We start from the raw sequence: 17,978 nt of genomic DNA, 5'->3' as shown, positions 1-17,978 counted from the left end.
TCTGATCCTGAGAGGGACCAACGCCAGCTGGGTAGCATCTTCCCATCAGAGTTCTGAGTCACCGCTCTGCAAGGCACCCCCCCACACACACACCCCTGCAAACTCCTTATATACTAGTAACAGCCAGGCAGCATCTCCTTCTTAGAGAAACCTCTTCCTTTTGCTCCTCTAGTTCTAGGGCTGGCGTCCATTTCCTGCAGTTATTGTCTCTGCGCTTAATATTCCCTTTTTGCTTTTTAGGTGTCCTATGACACTTTTTCTAAAACACATTTTCTCTGTTATTTTCACTTTGTTGAAATTCCTAATGCAATTTCTGTTTTCCTGACCAGACTCTGATATTACGAGTGGTCCCAGGAAACAATCCTCAAATATGGGATTTTGATATTATTTTGGTAATGTCCTTGGCCTTGGACAGTACCGGCCTCCTTCTTAATGGGAAATAGTATACTAGTAATCCATGACCTATAGTGGCATCACAATTAATTAGTCACTGTGGTTGGAAGTGATAACCTACCTACTGACACCTAGCGGCTGCTACACTTGACTGTTCGGCAGTAGTGATAGTAATGGTAGCAATGTTGGATGAGATGCCTATTGACCATGGTGGAGAGCCTACAGAAAGAAAATTACAAGCTTAGGGCTTTCAACTATCAGCTCAGTCATAGTCAGAGAAGCAGCACAATCAAAGACAATTAGGCACAGAGAGAGACAAGAAACCATGAGCAAGCGAACTAAAAAGGCAGTGGATAATCACAGCGCCAACATCTGTCAAAGAAGGGACCCAATGAAGTGAGTTTCACACTTGGTTCTGCTTTTCGCCAGAGATTCCAGTAGAGGCAATGGTGTGTCAGTTTTACTATATGCTCCTGAAAGATGGAGAAGAGGAGCTGAGCTTTCAACAGACTCGGAAAGCTAAACAGCAGAAGTTGCAGCTGGGGGCCCACACCAAGGAGGGAGGTGTTTTCTGGTTCAACCTGTGTTGTAACCAGGGTCCCAACTGGAAGCCCAGGGGATTGATTTGTGGGTTATCTGATGATTTTCATATTTTATCCAGATACTTTGCCCAGTTTTTCTAGTTGTTCTCAAGTGGGAGTGTTGGTCCAAATTTCAAGTGCACCATCAGTAAAAGTGGAAACTGGCATTTTTTGTTTCACTTTATTTATTTGCCATGTAACAGGTTTTCTTTCAAAGTATTTGCATTTATCGAAATTTTCTTGGTACTTCCCTGGTGGCACAGTGGTTAAGAATCCTCCTGCCAATGCAGGGGACATGTGTTCGATACGTGGTCCGGGAATATCCCACATGCCGCGGAGCGACTAAGCCCGTGTGCCACAACTACTGAGCCTGCGCTCTAGAGCCCGCAAGCCACAACTACTGAGCCCTCATGCCACAACTACTGAAGCCTGCGCACCTAGAGCCCATGCTCCACAGCAAGAGAAGCCACTGCAATGAGAAGCCCATGCACCACAACGAAGAGTAGCCTACACTCACTGCAAGTAGAGAAAGCCCGTGTGCAGCAACAAAGACCCAACACAGCCAAACATAAATAAATAAAATAAATAAATTTATAAAAAATGTTTTTTTCTTTTATTTGTCCTAGTTTTTTTGTTTTTTTTTTTTGTCATACCACATGGCTTGTGGGATCTCAGTTCCCTGACCAGGGATTGAACCTGGGCCACAGCAGTGAAAGCCCGGAATCCTAACCACTAGGCCACCAGGGAACTCCCTGTCCTAGATTTTGATTTATACTTAGGGGAGAACATATTCCCTCACTTCCTTAGAGTCTTTGCTCAGCTATCCCTGACTCTTGGCCCTGTGCAGGAAGAGTAGCCTCCATTAAGAAGGCCACAGGGGAAGGAGTGTTCCCTTGGGAAGTCAGGCTTCAGTTAGGGTAGGTAGCTACCCTGTGAGATGCCAACTGACCCAGTGGTTAAGAGAGGGGGCTTGAGTCATGTAGATTTGTTTTTTTTGTTTGTTTGTTTGTTTTTTTGTGATACGCGGGCCTCTCACTGTTGTGGCCTCTCCCGTTGCGGAGCACAGGCTCCGGACGCACAGGCTCAGCGGCCATGGCTCACGGGCCCAGCCGCTCCACGGCATGTGGGATCTTCCCGGACCGGGGCACGAACCCGTGTCCCCTGCATCGGCAGGTGGACTCTCCACCACTGCGCCACCAGGGAAGCCCCAAAAATAAATATTTTTAAAAATGAATAAATGCTTTATTAAATGTGCCCAAACATAGCATTATGGCAACTAGTTTTCTGCAACTACTATATAGTTACATATAAATTGTATTTAATGTGGGATGTAGGTGCATTTTCTTGAAATAAGACAACTTAGTAGGATGTTAAGATGGCTCTGGAGGTACTTGTCTGGTTCACTAGGTGGCAGTTTTCCTCTTTATTGGCCTGTGTCTAGTCTTCTAGTTACTCTTGCTTTTCCCCATTCTCAGTTACTCCAAACAGCATTCCCTGATTATCTCTGCATGCTATTTCAGCATCTAGGGATATACATATTTTATCATTTCTAAGATGCACATTTTTTTTCACATTTCAACATCTCTGAAATTGTGATGCAGCTTACAAATTGGTGGCATATCATATTGGTGGCATTTTTTTAATTTTAGCATTTCATAAGAAAATGCTGCAACTAGGGACTTCCCTGGTGGGCCAGTGGGTGGGACTCCTCGCTCCCAATGCAGGGGGCGCGGGTTCAGTCCCTGGTTGGGGAACTAGATCCCGCATGCATGCTGCAACTAGGACCTGGCATGGCCTAAATAAATAAACAAACAAATAAATAATTTTAAAAATGCTGCAAGCTTACAATTGATGGCATCTTAGATTTGATGGGATGTTAGCTCTCTGGGTCTGGAGATAGGAACTTCTTGGGACTGGCTAGGGGTCTTTTTCTTTCTTCCCACCTATTTTTGGCTTCTGTTTCTTCTGAATATTCCATCTTTCTGGTTTGAAGATCATTCTGCTCTCTTTCCCCTCTTCCCACTTTCTTCCACCTTCTTTCCTGCCTCCTTATTTCCCCCTTCCTGTCCTTCTTTTGTCCCTCCCTGGAGTCTGCACAAGTTTGCAAGGCTCTGATCTGTGCCCTTTCTTAAAGACCTTACAGCCTGATGGTGGTACCACCCAACAAGGTGAATTCTGAGCACTACATCTTCTCTCCCTTTGGGGTCCTGCATGTACATCCTGTGGAGGGCAGTGAGGCAATGACGCTGGGTACCTGGCACCACCACTCTGTCCTCTGGCAACAGCTCCAGTTCATTCCGTTCTTCAAGTATTTCCTCTTACGCAAGGCCTTGGCCTGGTAGGTGATGACGGGTATGGGATTTGGGAAGAAGTGTCATAAAGAGCAACAGCCACTGTCACTGCCCTCTGATCTGTAGCTGGAAGAAGGGTGTGAAGTTTCAGAGGCTGCACCGGCACCGGACTTTCCTAGAGAAGCATCTGCTCTTTGCCGTGCCCCACTTTGGAGTTGGGCTACTCCATATTAGCAGGTGAGGTCTTCAAAACACAACTTCAATGAACTTTAAAAAATTATTTTACAAGAAGTAACAACACGTTCATCGTAGAAGATTTGGAAAATACAAAAAAAAAGCACAAAGGAAGAAAATCTTCAGTCTCACCATCTACAAATAACCATGACAAACATTTTGTTGCATATCCTTGTAGTCTTTTTTCCATCACATATACCAATGTGATCATACTTTACATATTGTTAAGTAACCAGTTTTTTTCTCTGAATAATATATTCTAAACATAGCTCTATGTATTAATTAATTTCTACATCAACTTGCCCCAGATCATACAATTATTAAATATCAAATTTGAGGATGATAATGCAGGTGTTTGAAACTCTGCTCTTACTATGGTATTAATTGGATTCTTTTTTTTTTAAGAAAAGCTTAGTTACTCCTATTTTCAGTACTTTCTTGCTTTCTCTGCACAACTCTTCAACCACTCCAGTTACGTTCTGTGATAGGAGTTGCAAGCTCAGATGCCTACAGGTCCCAAGGAGGAGCTATGGAAGAAATGCAGTGGGTTCGATTCAAGACTTTAGGGAGTGTGGGACTGCAGTCAGTCTGGAGATTGCACCTAAAGAGAACAGTCACTACTCAGTTCCAACTGACTGTTGCCATGGGGAACATGGGTCCAGTGTGTCAGCCACATTATTTTTTCAGGATGACCTGGGAATCCACATTTTGTTGTCAAATCTCTTAATTTTACCTGGTTAGTGAAAATTTTTATTAAAACACTGTGCTGGCCAACTCTTAGTGGTACATATACAAACCTTTTCAGTCTGAACTCGGCCCATGGGCTACCAGTTTGCAACCTCTGCTCTAGGTATCCTCCAGTCTAGCTTAATCATCATGGCATAATTGGGCGGCACAGATCTGAATTTAAGTCCTGAACACTAGCAAGGGACTTTACTCTTTGAGCCCCAGTTTCCTGATCTGAAAACAAGAGAGGAAGATTTCTGCTACTCACAGCTGTAGTGAGAATTAAATGAGATTGTGAATATAAAGTACCATGTTCAGTGCCCCAAGAGGTACTGAATAAATTACACCCATTGTGATCATCCTCTGCTTATTAGGGGGGGTCCTTCATTTTTTCAAGGATATTTAGAGATGTAGATTTTTCAGGGTGGTTGTTTGGGGAATGAATAAGAGAAGTGGGGTTTCGTCAGGGATGAAACTTCCCCATAGGGAAGTTGAAGGTTCCTCACCTTTGATTCTAAAACCTACCTGTCCTATATACACCACCAAAGGTAAAATAGATAGATAGTAGGAAGCAGCCACATAGCACAGGGAGATCAGCTCGGTGCTTTGTGACCACCTAGAGGGGTGGTATAGGGAGGGTGGGAGGGAGACGCAAGAGGGAGGAGATATGGGGATATATGTATACATATAGCTGATTCACTTTGTTGTACAGCAGAAACTAACACAACATTGTAAAGCAATTATACTCCAATAAAGATGTTAAAAAATAGTAAAAAAATAAAGAAAGAAAGAAAAAATAAAATAAAACCTACCTGTCCATCTAGACTGTTAGGGCCCTTGGCTTCCCCTATTCCATGGAAGAAGCCTCTGCAGTCTCTCCTTCTAAGTCACACCTTGGGATCTCTTTGACCCTCTTTCCTGGCAGAAAGGTAACTCAGTGTAAACATTTACAATAGATAACTAATAAGAACCTGCTGCATAAAAAAATAAATAAAATCTAAAAATTAAAAAAAAATTAAATACATAAAACAAAAAAACAAAAAACATTTGCACATACCCCAAGCCTTTCCCAAAGAGTTCCCCAGCCAGCAACTTCCTGGGCTTAAACTCTTCCAAAGAACCCTCAAGAGGAGGCTATCACTGTTGGTCCCTGGGAATATTATAACCTCTCTAAACCTTTGCTCATTCTGATGTGAGCTGGGCTAGGAAGAAGTCAAAGGTGTCCAAGGTAAGAGGGCAGAGTCGCTGGCTCTGAGCAGTTTAGTCCTTGATTCCAGGCTTCTGCAGGAGCTGCGCTCTGTGTCCTGGCTCCCCCGTGAAGCAGATCAGTGCTACGAGTTGCTGGACCTACGGCGGGCTCTAGCCAAGGAAAACCACAATGCTCTGCGGCTGCTCCATCGCTGCATGCATCTCTGCACATCCATCCTTCATCTGGTAAGAGGCTCCGATTTATTGGGAGCTTTTTCTCCAAGCTGAACTCGCCAGTGTTTCAGCCTTCTCTTGGCTTAAGCTTGCCTGTGTGTTCTGGACTCTGCAGTTGGCTCAGAGCCATTGTCCTGTCCAGCAACAGCAGTCTCTGCTCTAGGTGGATGGATTAATAACAGGTAGGCAGAGACTTGGACTCAACCTTTTCCTAAAGCCTTGAGCAGAGAGGAAAAGGAACATAACAACGTCTTTTTTTCAGTTGTTTGTGCCAGGAGTGTTAGAGAATTTGAGAGTTGGAATCCTCATCTTTCATGCTGCTAGGCTCATGTCTGAGCATATCTTGAACCTTTGACAGGACACTGTGGCTGGTAGAAGCATCCAGTCATGGAGTCCTTCCTTCGTGTGCCTACTTTGTATCTGTGATACATGCCACCTAAATACAGTTTATTGAAATTTTTGCATATGTATACACCCATGTAACTACCAGCAGGTCAAGATATAGAGCATTTATAGCACCTCAGCAAGCTCCCCGGTACCTCTCTCATCAGTGCCTCCACAAAGGTAACCACTACCCTGACCTCTGTCACCATAGATTAATTTTGTCCGATTTGGAATTTCATGTAAATGGAATCAGACAGCATGTTCTCTTTTTCGTCTGGCTTTTTTCCACTCCACATTATGTTAGTGAGATTTATCCATAACATTGCAGGTAGTAGTGGCTCACTCTTTTGTATTGCTATGTAGTGTTTTACTATAAAAATGTACCACAGTTTACTTGTTAACTCTCCTGTTGATGGACACTTACGTTGGTTCCAGTTTTTTACTATTGTGAATAACTGTTATGAACATTTTTGTATGTCTTTTTTTTTTTTTTTTAAGATGTTGGGGGTAGGAGTTTATCAATTAATTTATTTATTTTTGCTGTGTTGCGTCTTTCGTTTCTGTGCGAGGGCTTTCTCTAGTTGTGGCAAGCGGGGGCCCCTCTTCATTGCGGTGCGCGGGCCTCTCACTATGGCGGCCTCTCTTGTTGCGGAGCACAGGCTCCAGACGCGCAGGCTCAGTAGTTGTGGCTCACGGGCCTAGTTGCTCCGCGGCATGTGGGATCCTCCCAGACCAGGGCTCGAACCCATGTCCCCTGCATGTCCCTCTTTAATTACTCTTAACAAGGTTTTGTAGGTTTCCTTTAGAGGTCCCGAAAATATTTCATTAGATTTATTACTAGATATTTGATATTTTTTGTTGCTATTATAAAAGGTGTTTTAAAGCATTACTGTTTTCTAATAGTTGCTATACCATACACAAAAATTAATTCATGGTGGGGCTTCCCTGGTGGCGCAGTGGTTAAGGATACGCCTGCCAATGCAGGGGACACGGGTTTGATCCCTGATCCAGGAAGATCCCACATGCCACAGAGCAAGTAAGCCCGTGTGCCACAACTACCGAGCCTGCGCTCTAGAGCCCGCAAGCCACAACTACTGAAGGCCGCGCGTGTAGAGCCCGAGCTCCACAACAAGAGAAGCCTGTGCACCACAAGGAAGAGTAGCCCCCGCTCACTGCAACTAGAGAAAGCCCGTGTGTAGCAACAAAGACCGAATGCAACCAAAAAAAAAGAAAAAAATTAATTCATGGTGGATAAAAGACATTAAGTATGAAAAGAAAATCCAAAAAGCTTTCAGAAGATATTATGGGATAATATTTTTATCATCTCAGGGTTTCTTAAAATATAAAAATTATAAACCATAAAATAATACATTGTCTATATTAAAATTAATTTTTAAAAAAATCACCATAAAAAAGTGAAAGGACAAGCAAATGCAACAGTTACCTCTTTCTGTGCCGCTATGTGGAGTGAATGGAACCTGTCCCTGTTGGCAGTCACCCCAAAGGCGGGGGGGGGGCAGTGAGGGAAGATGAGTAATCAACACAGCTGGCAACTGGATTGTTACAGAACCAAGCTTGTAATCTGTGCTAAATAAAAACATGCTGCTGCCCGTCAAAATGTAGCATTACTGAACAACTCAAATAGATTAGAAACAAATAAATAATGATATTAAATGAGAATGTTTGGTAGACACTCTTACCAATTTTTAAGGAAGTTTCCTTCAATTCCTAGTTTGTTAAGAGGGTTTTTTTCATGAATGGGTGTTGAATTTTGTCCAATGATTTTTTTTCTACTTTTATTTAGATGATCATGGGATTTTTCTCCTTTAGTCTGTTAATATGGTGAATTCTCAGTGTTAGACCACCTTTGCATTACTGGGATAAACCCATTTCCTTCCTTCCTCCCTTCTTTCCTTCCTTGTGTAACTTTTAATTTTGATATAATTTCAAACTTATTAGGAGAGTTGCAAGGATAGTGTAATAAATTCTCATATACCTTTCACCCAGATGGTTATTTTTGTCCCTTTTATGTTATCCTTTATGCTCTTTTTCTTTCTCTATGTGTATATACATTATTTTGCTGAACCATCTGAGAGTGAGTTGCAGACATCAAGTCCATTTACCCCTAAATATGCCAGTGTGTTTATTGTAAGAACAAGAACATTTTCTTCCATAACTATAGTACAATTATAAAAAATTAGGAATTTCACTTTGATATGTTCTACTATCTAACCCACAGCGCTTATTAAAAATTTGCCAATTATTTCAATAATGTCCTTTTTAACTATGTTTTCTTCCCTGCTTTATGATCCAATCCAGAATCATACATCACATTTAATGGTCACTGAGAGATATACATTAAAAATCCCCTCCTATGGGCTCCCCTGGTGGCGCAGTGGTTGAGAGTCCGCCTGCCGATGCAGGGGACACGGGTTCGTGCCCCGGTCCGGGAAGATCCCACATGCCGTGGAGCGGCTGGGCCCGTGAGCCATGGCTGCTGAGCCTGCGTGTCCAGAGCCTATGCTCTGCAACGGGAGAGGCCACAACAGTGAGAGGCCCGCGTACGGCAAAGAAAAAAAAAAAATCCCCTCCTATGACTATAGATTTATTAATGTCTCCTTGATGTTCTTTAGGTTTGCAACATGTACTTCAAAATCGTGTTGTTATGTGCATAAAGGTTCATAACTTTATTGATATGAAAATGTCTTCACTCTTATTATTACTTTTCTACTAGAGTTCTCTTTTGTCTGATATTAACAGCATCAAGCATTTGCTTGAACTATCTTCTTCTATCCCTTTGTTTTCAACCTCCCTTTGTTACTTTGTTTTATATATATCTCTTAGAAAGAGCTGGGAAACGTTTTGTCTGAGGGTCTGTTACAGGCTTGGCTTTGTTTTTCCCATCTCATTTTGGAGTTTTCTATTTCCTATGCTTTCTATTTGAGTCTTCCTTGTGTTTTTTGTCCTTCATTGGGTTGTTTTACATTTTTGTTGCTATTGCTATCCTCTTCTGATTTGGATGTTATACATTTTATTCTTCTCGTGATTGCCCAGGAACTACTCAGTGTCTACTCATCTTTCTTAGTTTCAGAATCTTGATTTTATTTCTTTTCTTAGACTCCTACCTGGAGAAAGGCTTGTAACTCAGTTCTGGGCAATGAAACTTAAGTGGAAGTCACTGGGAAAACTTTTAGAAAGAGGCAGATCCAACTGGAATGTCTTTGGGGACTTTTACTCCTGTCTTATTGCCTAACCCTTGGATGAAATTTCTGGTGCTGGGGAAGCCATCTCACCACGATGAGGGCGAAAGGCATATTGAGGATGGAAGAAGAGGAAGATAGAGGGAGCTTTGTTCTGACTGATATTATTGGGGCAATATGCCATCCATGGATTTCTTACTGCATTAAATAAACCTTTACTTGCTTAAGCCATACTTTTTCTGGTTTTCTCTTCCTTGCAGCTGAATGCCTATGTAAGACATTTATACACCTGCCTAACAGAGGTAGCTGTTCAATTTATATTTTTATAACAATGTTTCTTTCATGTCTTTTCCTAAAAACACCCACTCAGAGAGGCCTTCTCTAGTCACCCTATTTGAGATTGTGAAAGCTCCATTATTACGAGAACTCCTGATTCCTCTTCTTCTGCTCTGTTGTTTTTTTCACAGCACTTATAATTTTCACATACAATATAAATTTATTATTTATATGTTTACTGTATATTATTTATTTATTATGTTTCTTGTATTCCCCCCCCCCAACAAGAGGGTAGGGATTTTTATCTGTTTCATTCACTAACATGTCTCTATTGCTTACTATAGTGTATGCCATGGAGTAGGTGCTCTGTGAATATTTGTTGACTGAATGAATGCCAAGTTGAGTTTGTGTCTATATCTTTCTTCTAAGCAGAATAAAACCTTAGCACTCTTCTAATTTCCTTTTTCTCCTCTCTTCCTCTCCCCACTCTCTACCCTTCTCATTATGCTTTTATTGATATCTCCTGGAATTTTAGTTCTAGATTGTTATGAACATTCTTGTTTTACAGCTACTCATTTAGAATTAACGATGTGTTTCACAAATTGTTTTTTGCTCATCGGAGCTTCTTGTAGACCACTTTATCCTCTTATATTCATTTTCCTCTGTCAGAAATATACTGTTGTTTATTTTTTTTTCCAGAGAGAATCTGTGGATGGTGAATTTTTAGTCTTTGTATATCTAAGAATGTCTTTATTCATCCTCAAACTTTATTCATCCTCAAACAAAAAGTGATACTGTGGCTAGATACAGTATCCTAGGTTTTAAAAATTTCCTTAGAACTCTAAAGATATTGCCCCTAATGATGAGGTTTTAAAAACATATACTGATAAGATGTTATGGAAAAACCTAAACAAACTTTTCGGCCAACTCAATAACTATTGTTGTTGTTGTTTTTATGGTTTTATCCTAGTTATCACTCAGTAAGCCCTTTCAGTGTGAGGTGGTACATTCTTTTTATGAACATTTACTGTGGAACGGGCCATGCCAGGCACTGTGTTAAGCAGTAGAGACATGAAATAAGGTGTGACGGAGGCCTCCTTGGAGAATTTACAGTGTAGTGGATGAGTCACACGAGTAGATAATGGTACACTGGACTAAGGACTATGACGTGGGAAGCACTGGGTATTGAGGGTATTGCTAGAGCACAGGAGAGGACACCTCGCCAAGTCCGAGGCATGTCCGTATATGACACGCCTAGCAGTCTCAACTGCCTTGGGTCTGGATCTCAGAAGACTGGGATCTGAGCTCAGAGTTAGCAGAATACAATCCGCAGACCACTCGTAGTTCTAATCATAAGCTCTGTTGAGCATCAGAAAGAATAGGAGAGCAGCAAGGACAAAAGGTCCATCTGGCCAAATGTGTCTTTCTGGTGTCTCCCCTCTGTTCCTCAACAGGACAGGCCCAGAGGTGGCAACTATCAGCCACCTGTGTAGGCTGAGGAACTCCCCAGTTGTGAGAAGAACCCACAAAGAGGTCCCCAGGCTTTCAACCCTATTCCCTGTCCCCCACTAGAAAGTCTATGTCAGTAGCCAGAGACAGCTTCTACTCTCACAGAAGGCAGTGTTGTGCTGGTCAGCAGGCCACATCACCCAGGCCTGGTGATCGGACTCCATATCCTGGAATAATTGCTGAGCCTTACTTAGCCAGTCTCTCTTTTTCTTTGTCTAATCTATGCATTGTGAATCTCTCTATTTACACATGCACACATTTTCTATTTGAGTTCCATCCTGGGGGCTCTTGGCAGACAGGCCTGGCCTATCAAAATAACTCACTGTAGCTTCTCCATGTATCTTCTCCATTTCACGTCTTCCCTGGTCGCCTAAAGATTTCCAGGGCCAATCTGTACTAAAAAGCAGCCATTCATGTGTATATCTAGGTTTTAGGCTCCATGACCTGAGGGCTTTGCAACGGGCCAGTGGGTGGCCAGTTTGGTCTCCATCCCCCTTTCTCCAGTGAATTTTCCACTCTCTATTCTGACAGATTCACGAGGATACCTACCACATGCAACAGGGCCTGCAGGAGCAAGTGAAAAACTGCAAGGGGATCAGGACAGGACAGGGCTCCCTATACCTTCAGAGGGTGCAGTGCCAGCAGCTGGAGCAGAAGCTGAAGCAGGCAGAAGCCTGGTTGCTGCAGATGGGACAACTGGCCCGCCTGGTAGACTACATGATTTGCCAGAACCTCGTGTCCATCATAGAGGACGAGATAACCTCTTTTGTGGCCAACATCTTGCAAGTGAGGTGGTGGGTGGCACGTGTGGAGGTTGGCGGGCAGTCAGGGGCCAGCTGGTAGGGAGCGGATACTGACATCTAGCCCCACCACCTCTCCTGACCCTCTTTTACAGGCTCCAAGGCAGGAACCCTTTCTCTCAGCGCAGCTGGTCTTTGACAGTTGTGGCCAGCTGTCTCATGAGCCCTGTATTGAAAATATGATCCAGATTATAATTGGGGGCCTAAGGTCTACGAAGGTCTCTGCCCTGAAGGTATTCTGGATTGGACAGGGGGCTGGCTGTAGGAATTCCCACTTCCTATCCTCTGTATAATCAGAAGCTCTCAGCCTGGTCTGCACCCTCATTGTTTGCTATCTCTGCCCCTTCTCTGTACCTTGGCATGAAGGTAATGCAGTGTACAGACCCGAAGACCTTCTGGGATTCCCTGTATTTTGAAGGTATTTAAGGAGCCCTAGGCAGCGGGGAGGAAGGGTGGAAGGAGGGAGAAGGGCACGTGCAGTGTCCTAATGGCCAGAGAGTCGGGCACTGGGCATGCATGGAGCAGCTCTGACCTGGGTCTGCACATGTGTTGGGGGGTAGGAGAGTGGAGGCATGTTTTTGCTCACTCGTGCATGTGCCTATGTGTATGTACGTGCATGTACCTGAGTGCAGTGAGAGGTGTATGAAAGAGTGTGAATACATTGTCCTCTGATTTGTCCTAACTCCATGAGGTTTTTCTCTAATGTCATAATGGCGTTTCATTTACAGTTGGATTTGATTGCTAAGTTAATTTGTACTTGTTTGAAGAACTCTGCCTGTTCAATATTTGCTTTATTTCATGCAGCTCTTTTTCATTTCATATAGAATAATTCATTAGTATTATTGAGCTATTTTATAGTTACCAGTTATCATTGATTATCAATCCTCAAAACTAGTAAATCGTCAGGGAGGAAATACACCTTCACATTCCCTTTATTTGGAATACTCACGCTGTCACAGATAAAACCATTAAATGCATTCAGTCACCTCTGACATGTAGGTACTTTTTCATTTTCCCATTCAACTAGTACGTTTTCATTAAGATAATGTAAAGACACCAGGTTAATTTTAGGAATTAGGTGACAAGGAAGAAAAAGGGTCATTGAAAGGAGCCTGTGTTTTTCTTTCCTTTGTTTGTTTTTTTGGCCGCGCCTCGCAGCATGCAGGATCTTAGTTCCCCGACCAGGGATCGAACCAGTGCCCCCTGCAGTGGAAACTCGGAGTCGTAACCACTAGACCTCCAGGGAATTCCCGAGCCTGTGTCTTTGACAAATCACACCAGTTGCGGCACATTTTTTTCTCAAGTGAATCTAGATTAATCAATAGAGATTATTGATGTTTGTTTTACATGGTACAGTGGAAAAAGGAAGGGCTCTGAAATCAGACAGGCTAGTTCACTAATCTGTAAAATGGGAAAACAAAAATACCTCACTTGCAGCATTGTTTTGAAGAATAAAAGAGTAATATGTTTAGAATAGTGTTCAGCACATAGTAGTACATGTTACAGATAGTATCTTATTAGTAGTAGTATTAAAGATTTAGGTAAATCATACATTTCACAGTGCTTTCTCATTATTCATACTGTGCACATGCTCCAGTATTTTCCTTTGAATGGCAAAACAAACAAACAAAAACCCTTCAACTTTTATTCTAAATCCAGCGAAAGGGAGAATATTCACTTGCAATGTCTTGGGTTATCCCTTCTACTTTTAGAAAAGCATCAGGGACTGATGTATTTAGGGGTGAAGTGTCACGATACTCATATCTTGCAAGTATTGGGTTGGCCAAAAAGTTCATTTGGTGTTTTCCATAACTACGGCAAATCCTGAATGAACTTTTTGGCCAAACCAATAGTTTAGGGAAAAGAAAAATAGAAGGAAAAACAAAAAAAGCAATGTGGCAAAATGTTAATAATTGTTGAGTCTAAGTGGACAGATAAAGAAAGGAGTGTGTAGATCCTTTAAACTTTTCTACATGTTTGAGATTTTTCAAAATCAGAATTTGAAGGAAAAAAACAAGGCCAGCATGGAAAATCAAGTCAATATCGTGGAGGAACCAGAATCAAAGTTCTGATTTGGGATTTTTCTCTAAGTTCTTTATGAAAATTAGAGTAATATACAATAAACATGTAGCAGGTAAAACACTACAAGTAGTCTTTAAGAAATACATTCATCTGAGAAATCTTTTACTTAAATGAGGCAAAATTTGTATGGCATTTTAACCAAATTACAAAATGATTTCAGTACCTCCATTTATACCCAAAAATATGAAAAATAAGCCCCTTATAACAGAAAATTATATATTTACTAGATTCTAGTCCCTAGAAGAATACCCAGTGCTTTACTAATAAAGTGCTTGTAACATATTCTCTGTTCATAAGCTACGTTCTATGACATTTTCCAGAGGACAGTCTTAGAACTGGAACATTTTGAGACCAAAAAGAGGTTATTAATGTTACTATCGGATGCTCTTACAGTCTTATCAGGAATATTCTGCAGTTTAAAACTGAGAAATACAATCAGATAATCATTTTCCTCATCTGGCAGGTGTCAAGTTCAGGAACTATTACCTTAAAGTTCTTACTTTAACTTTACTATGGCAATATCCTACCAAGATCGCAATATCTTTTTGAGAAATGAAGGAAACAATAGCAAAGATCAACAAAACTAAAAGCTGGTTCTTTGAGAAGATAAACAAAATTGATAAACCATTAGCCAGACTCATCAAGAAAAGAAAGGGAGAAGACTCAAATCAACAGAATTAGAAATGAAAAAGGAGAAGTAACAACTGACACTGCAGAAATACAAAGGATCATGAGAGATTACTACAAGTAACTCTATGCCAACAAAATGGACAACCTGGGAGAAATGGACAAATTTTTAGAAAAGCACAACCTTCCAAGACTGAACCAGGAAGAAATAGAAAACACGAACAGACCAATCACAAGTAATGAAATTGAAACTGTAATTAAAAATCTTCCAACAAACAAAAGTCCAGGACCAGATGGCTTCACAGGTGAATTCTATCAAACATTTAGAGAAGAGCTAACACCCATCCTTCTCAAACTATTCCAAAATATAGCAGAGGGAGGAACACTCCCAAACTCATTCTATGAGGCCACCATCACCCTGATACCAAAACCAGACAAAGATGTCACAAAAAAGAAAACTACAGGCCAATATCACTGATGAACATAGATGCAAAAATCCCCAACAAAATACTAGCAAACAGAATCCAACAGCACATTAAAAGGAACATACACCATGATCAAGTGGGTTTATCCCACGAATGCAAGGTTTCTCCAATATATGTAAATCAATCAACGTGATAAACCATATTAACAAATTGAAGGAGAAAAACCATATGATCATCTCAATAGATGCAGAAAAAGCTTTCAACAAAATTCAACACCAATTTATGATAAAAACTCTCTAGAAAGTAGTCATAGAGGGAAACTACCTCAACATAATAAAGGCCATATATGACAAACCCACAGCCAACATCGTTCTCAATGGTGAAAAACTGAAACCATTTCCTCTAAGATCAGGAACAAGACAAGGGTGCCCATTCTCACACTATTATTCAACATAGTTTTGGAAGTTTTAGCCACAGCAATCAGAGAAGAAAAATAAATAAAAGGAATCCAAATCAGAAAAGAATAATTAAAATTGTCACTGTTTGCAGATGACATGATACTATACATAGAGAATCCTAAAGATGCTACCAGAAAACAACTACAGCTAATCAATGAATTTGGTAAAGTTGCAGGATACAAAATTAATGCACAGAAATCTCTTGCATTCCTATATACTAATGATAAAAAATCTGAAAGAGAAATTAAGGAAACACTCCCATTTACCATTGCAACAAAAAGAATAAAATACCTAGGAATAAACCTACCTAAGGAGACAAAAGACCTGTATGCAGAAAACTGTAAGACACTGATGAAAGAAATTAAAGATGATACCAACAGACGGAGAGCTATACCATGTTCTTGGATTGGAAGAATCAACATTGTGGAAATGTCTACACTGCCCAAAGCAATCTACAGATTCAATGCAATCCCTATTAAACTACCAATGGCATTTTTCACAGAACTGGAACAAAAAGTTTCACAATTTGTATGGAAACAGAAAAGACCTCGAGTAGCCAAAGCAAGCTTGAGAAAGAAAAACGGAGCTGGAGGAATCAGGCTACCGGACTTCAGACTATACTAGAAAGCTACAGTAATCAAGACAGTATGGTACTGGCACAAAAACAGAAATATAGATCAATGGAACAGGATAGAAAGCCCAGAGATAAACCCACACACCTTATCTTTGATAAAGGAGGCAAGAATATACAGTGGAGAAAAGACAGCCTCTTCAATAAGTGGTGCTGGGAAAACTGGATGGCTACATGTAAAAGAATGAAATTAGAATACTTCCTAACACCATACACAAAAATAAACTCAAAATGGATTAAAGACCTAAATGTAAGGCCAGACACTATAAAACTCTTAGAGGAAAACATAGGCAGAACACTCTGTGACATAAATCACAGCAAGATCCTTTTTGACCCACCTCCTAGAGAAATGGAAATAAAAACTAAAATAAACAAATGACACCTAGTGAAACTTAAAAGCTTTTGCACAGCAAAGGAAACCATAAAAAAGACAAAAAGACAACCCTCAGAATGGGAGAAAATATTTGCAAATGAAGCAACTGACAAAGGATTAATCTCCAAAATTTACAAGCAGCTCATGCAGCTCAATATGAAAAAAACAAACAACCCAATCCAAAAATGGGCAGAAGATCTAAATAGACATTTCTCCAAAGAAGATATACAGATTGCTAACAAACACATGAAATGATGCTCAACATCACTAATCATTAGAGAAATACAAATCAAAACTACAATGAGGTATCACCTCACACCAGTCAGAATAGCCACGATCAAAAAATCTACAGGGCTTCCCTGTTGGCGCAGTGGTTGAGAGTCCGCCTGCCGATGCAGGGGACACGGGTTCGTGCCCCGGTCCAGGAAGATCCCACATGCCGCAGAGTGGCTGGGCCTGTGAGATATGGCCGCTGATCCTGGGCGTCCAGAGCCTATGCTCTGCAACGGGAGGAGCCACAACAGTGAGAGGCCCACGTACCGCAAAAAAAAAAAAAAAAGAAAAGAAAAAAAAATCTACAAGCAATAAGTGCTGGAGAAGGTGTGGAGAAAAGGGAACCCTCTTGCACTGTTGGTGGTAATGTAAATGATACAGCCACTATGGAGAACAGTATGGAGGTTCCTTAAAAAGCTAAATACAGAACTACCATACTACCCAGAAATCCCACCACTGGGCATATACCCTGAGAAAACTATAAAAAGAGTCATGTACCACAATGTTCAAATTGCAGCACTATTTACAATAGCCAGGACATGGAAGCAACCTAAGTGTCCATCGACAGATTAATGGATAAAGAAGATGTGGCACATATATACAATGGAATATTACTCAGCCATTAAAGGAAATGAAATTGAGTTATTTGTAGTGAGGTGGATGGACCTAGAGTCTGTCATACAGAGTGAAGTAAGTCAGAAAAACAAATACCATATGCTAACACATATATATGGAATCTAAACAACAACAACAAAATGATTCTGATGAACCTAAGGGCAGGACAGGAATAAAGACACAGACGTAGAGAATGGACTTGAGGACATGGGGAGGGGCAAGGGTAAGCTGGGACGAAGTGAGAGAGTAGCATGGACATATACACACTACCAAATGTAAAATAGATAGCTAGTGGGAAGCAGCTGCATAGCACAGGGAGATCAGCTCGGTGCTTTGTGACCACCTAGACGGGTGGGGTAAGGAGGGTGGGAGGGAGACATAAGAAGGAGGGGATATGGGGATATACATATGCATATAGGTGATTCACTTTGTTATACAGCAGAAAATAACACAACACTGTAAAGCAATTATACTCCAATAAAGAAGTTTAAAAATAAAAGAATATATTTTTGATATTTGTGGTAAGATAAATCTGTAACCCTGAAAAGGGACAAAGGATTACTTCATTTTTATTATAAAAATTTCTTGAAGTAGATTTTTGTTGGAATGGTGTTGAAGTTAGCTTAGAGATATAATGCAAAGAACGAAACTGTCCTTAGTGTATATTTTTCCAGGGGG

The 17,978-nt window shown here is 41.0% G+C and overlaps 1 protein-coding gene across 1 annotated transcript in view; it reads left to right on the top strand.

Moving 5' to 3' along the window:
- The window catches only part of DNHD1 (dynein heavy chain domain 1), a 66,241-nt gene that overhangs the window by 5,586 nt on the left and 42,677 nt on the right, over positions 1-17,978 (top strand). Inside the window, 6 exon segments of the mRNA XM_030831243.2 lie at positions 3,109-3,312; positions 3,392-3,502; positions 5,503-5,659; positions 11,548-11,802; positions 11,912-12,049; positions 12,183-12,234. Coding sequence (XP_030687103.2) covers positions 3,109-3,312; positions 3,392-3,502; positions 5,503-5,659; positions 11,548-11,802; positions 11,912-12,049; positions 12,183-12,234 — 917 coding nt within the window.

The sequence above is a fragment of the Globicephala melas genome, chromosome 8 (genome assembly GCF_963455315.2).
Source record: "Globicephala melas chromosome 8, mGloMel1.2, whole genome shotgun sequence".
NCBI classification, from domain to species: Eukaryota; Metazoa; Chordata; class Mammalia; order Artiodactyla; family Delphinidae; genus Globicephala; species Globicephala melas.
Note: the sequence above shows the minus strand (reverse complement) of the source record. Positions and strands in the feature narration are given on the sequence as shown.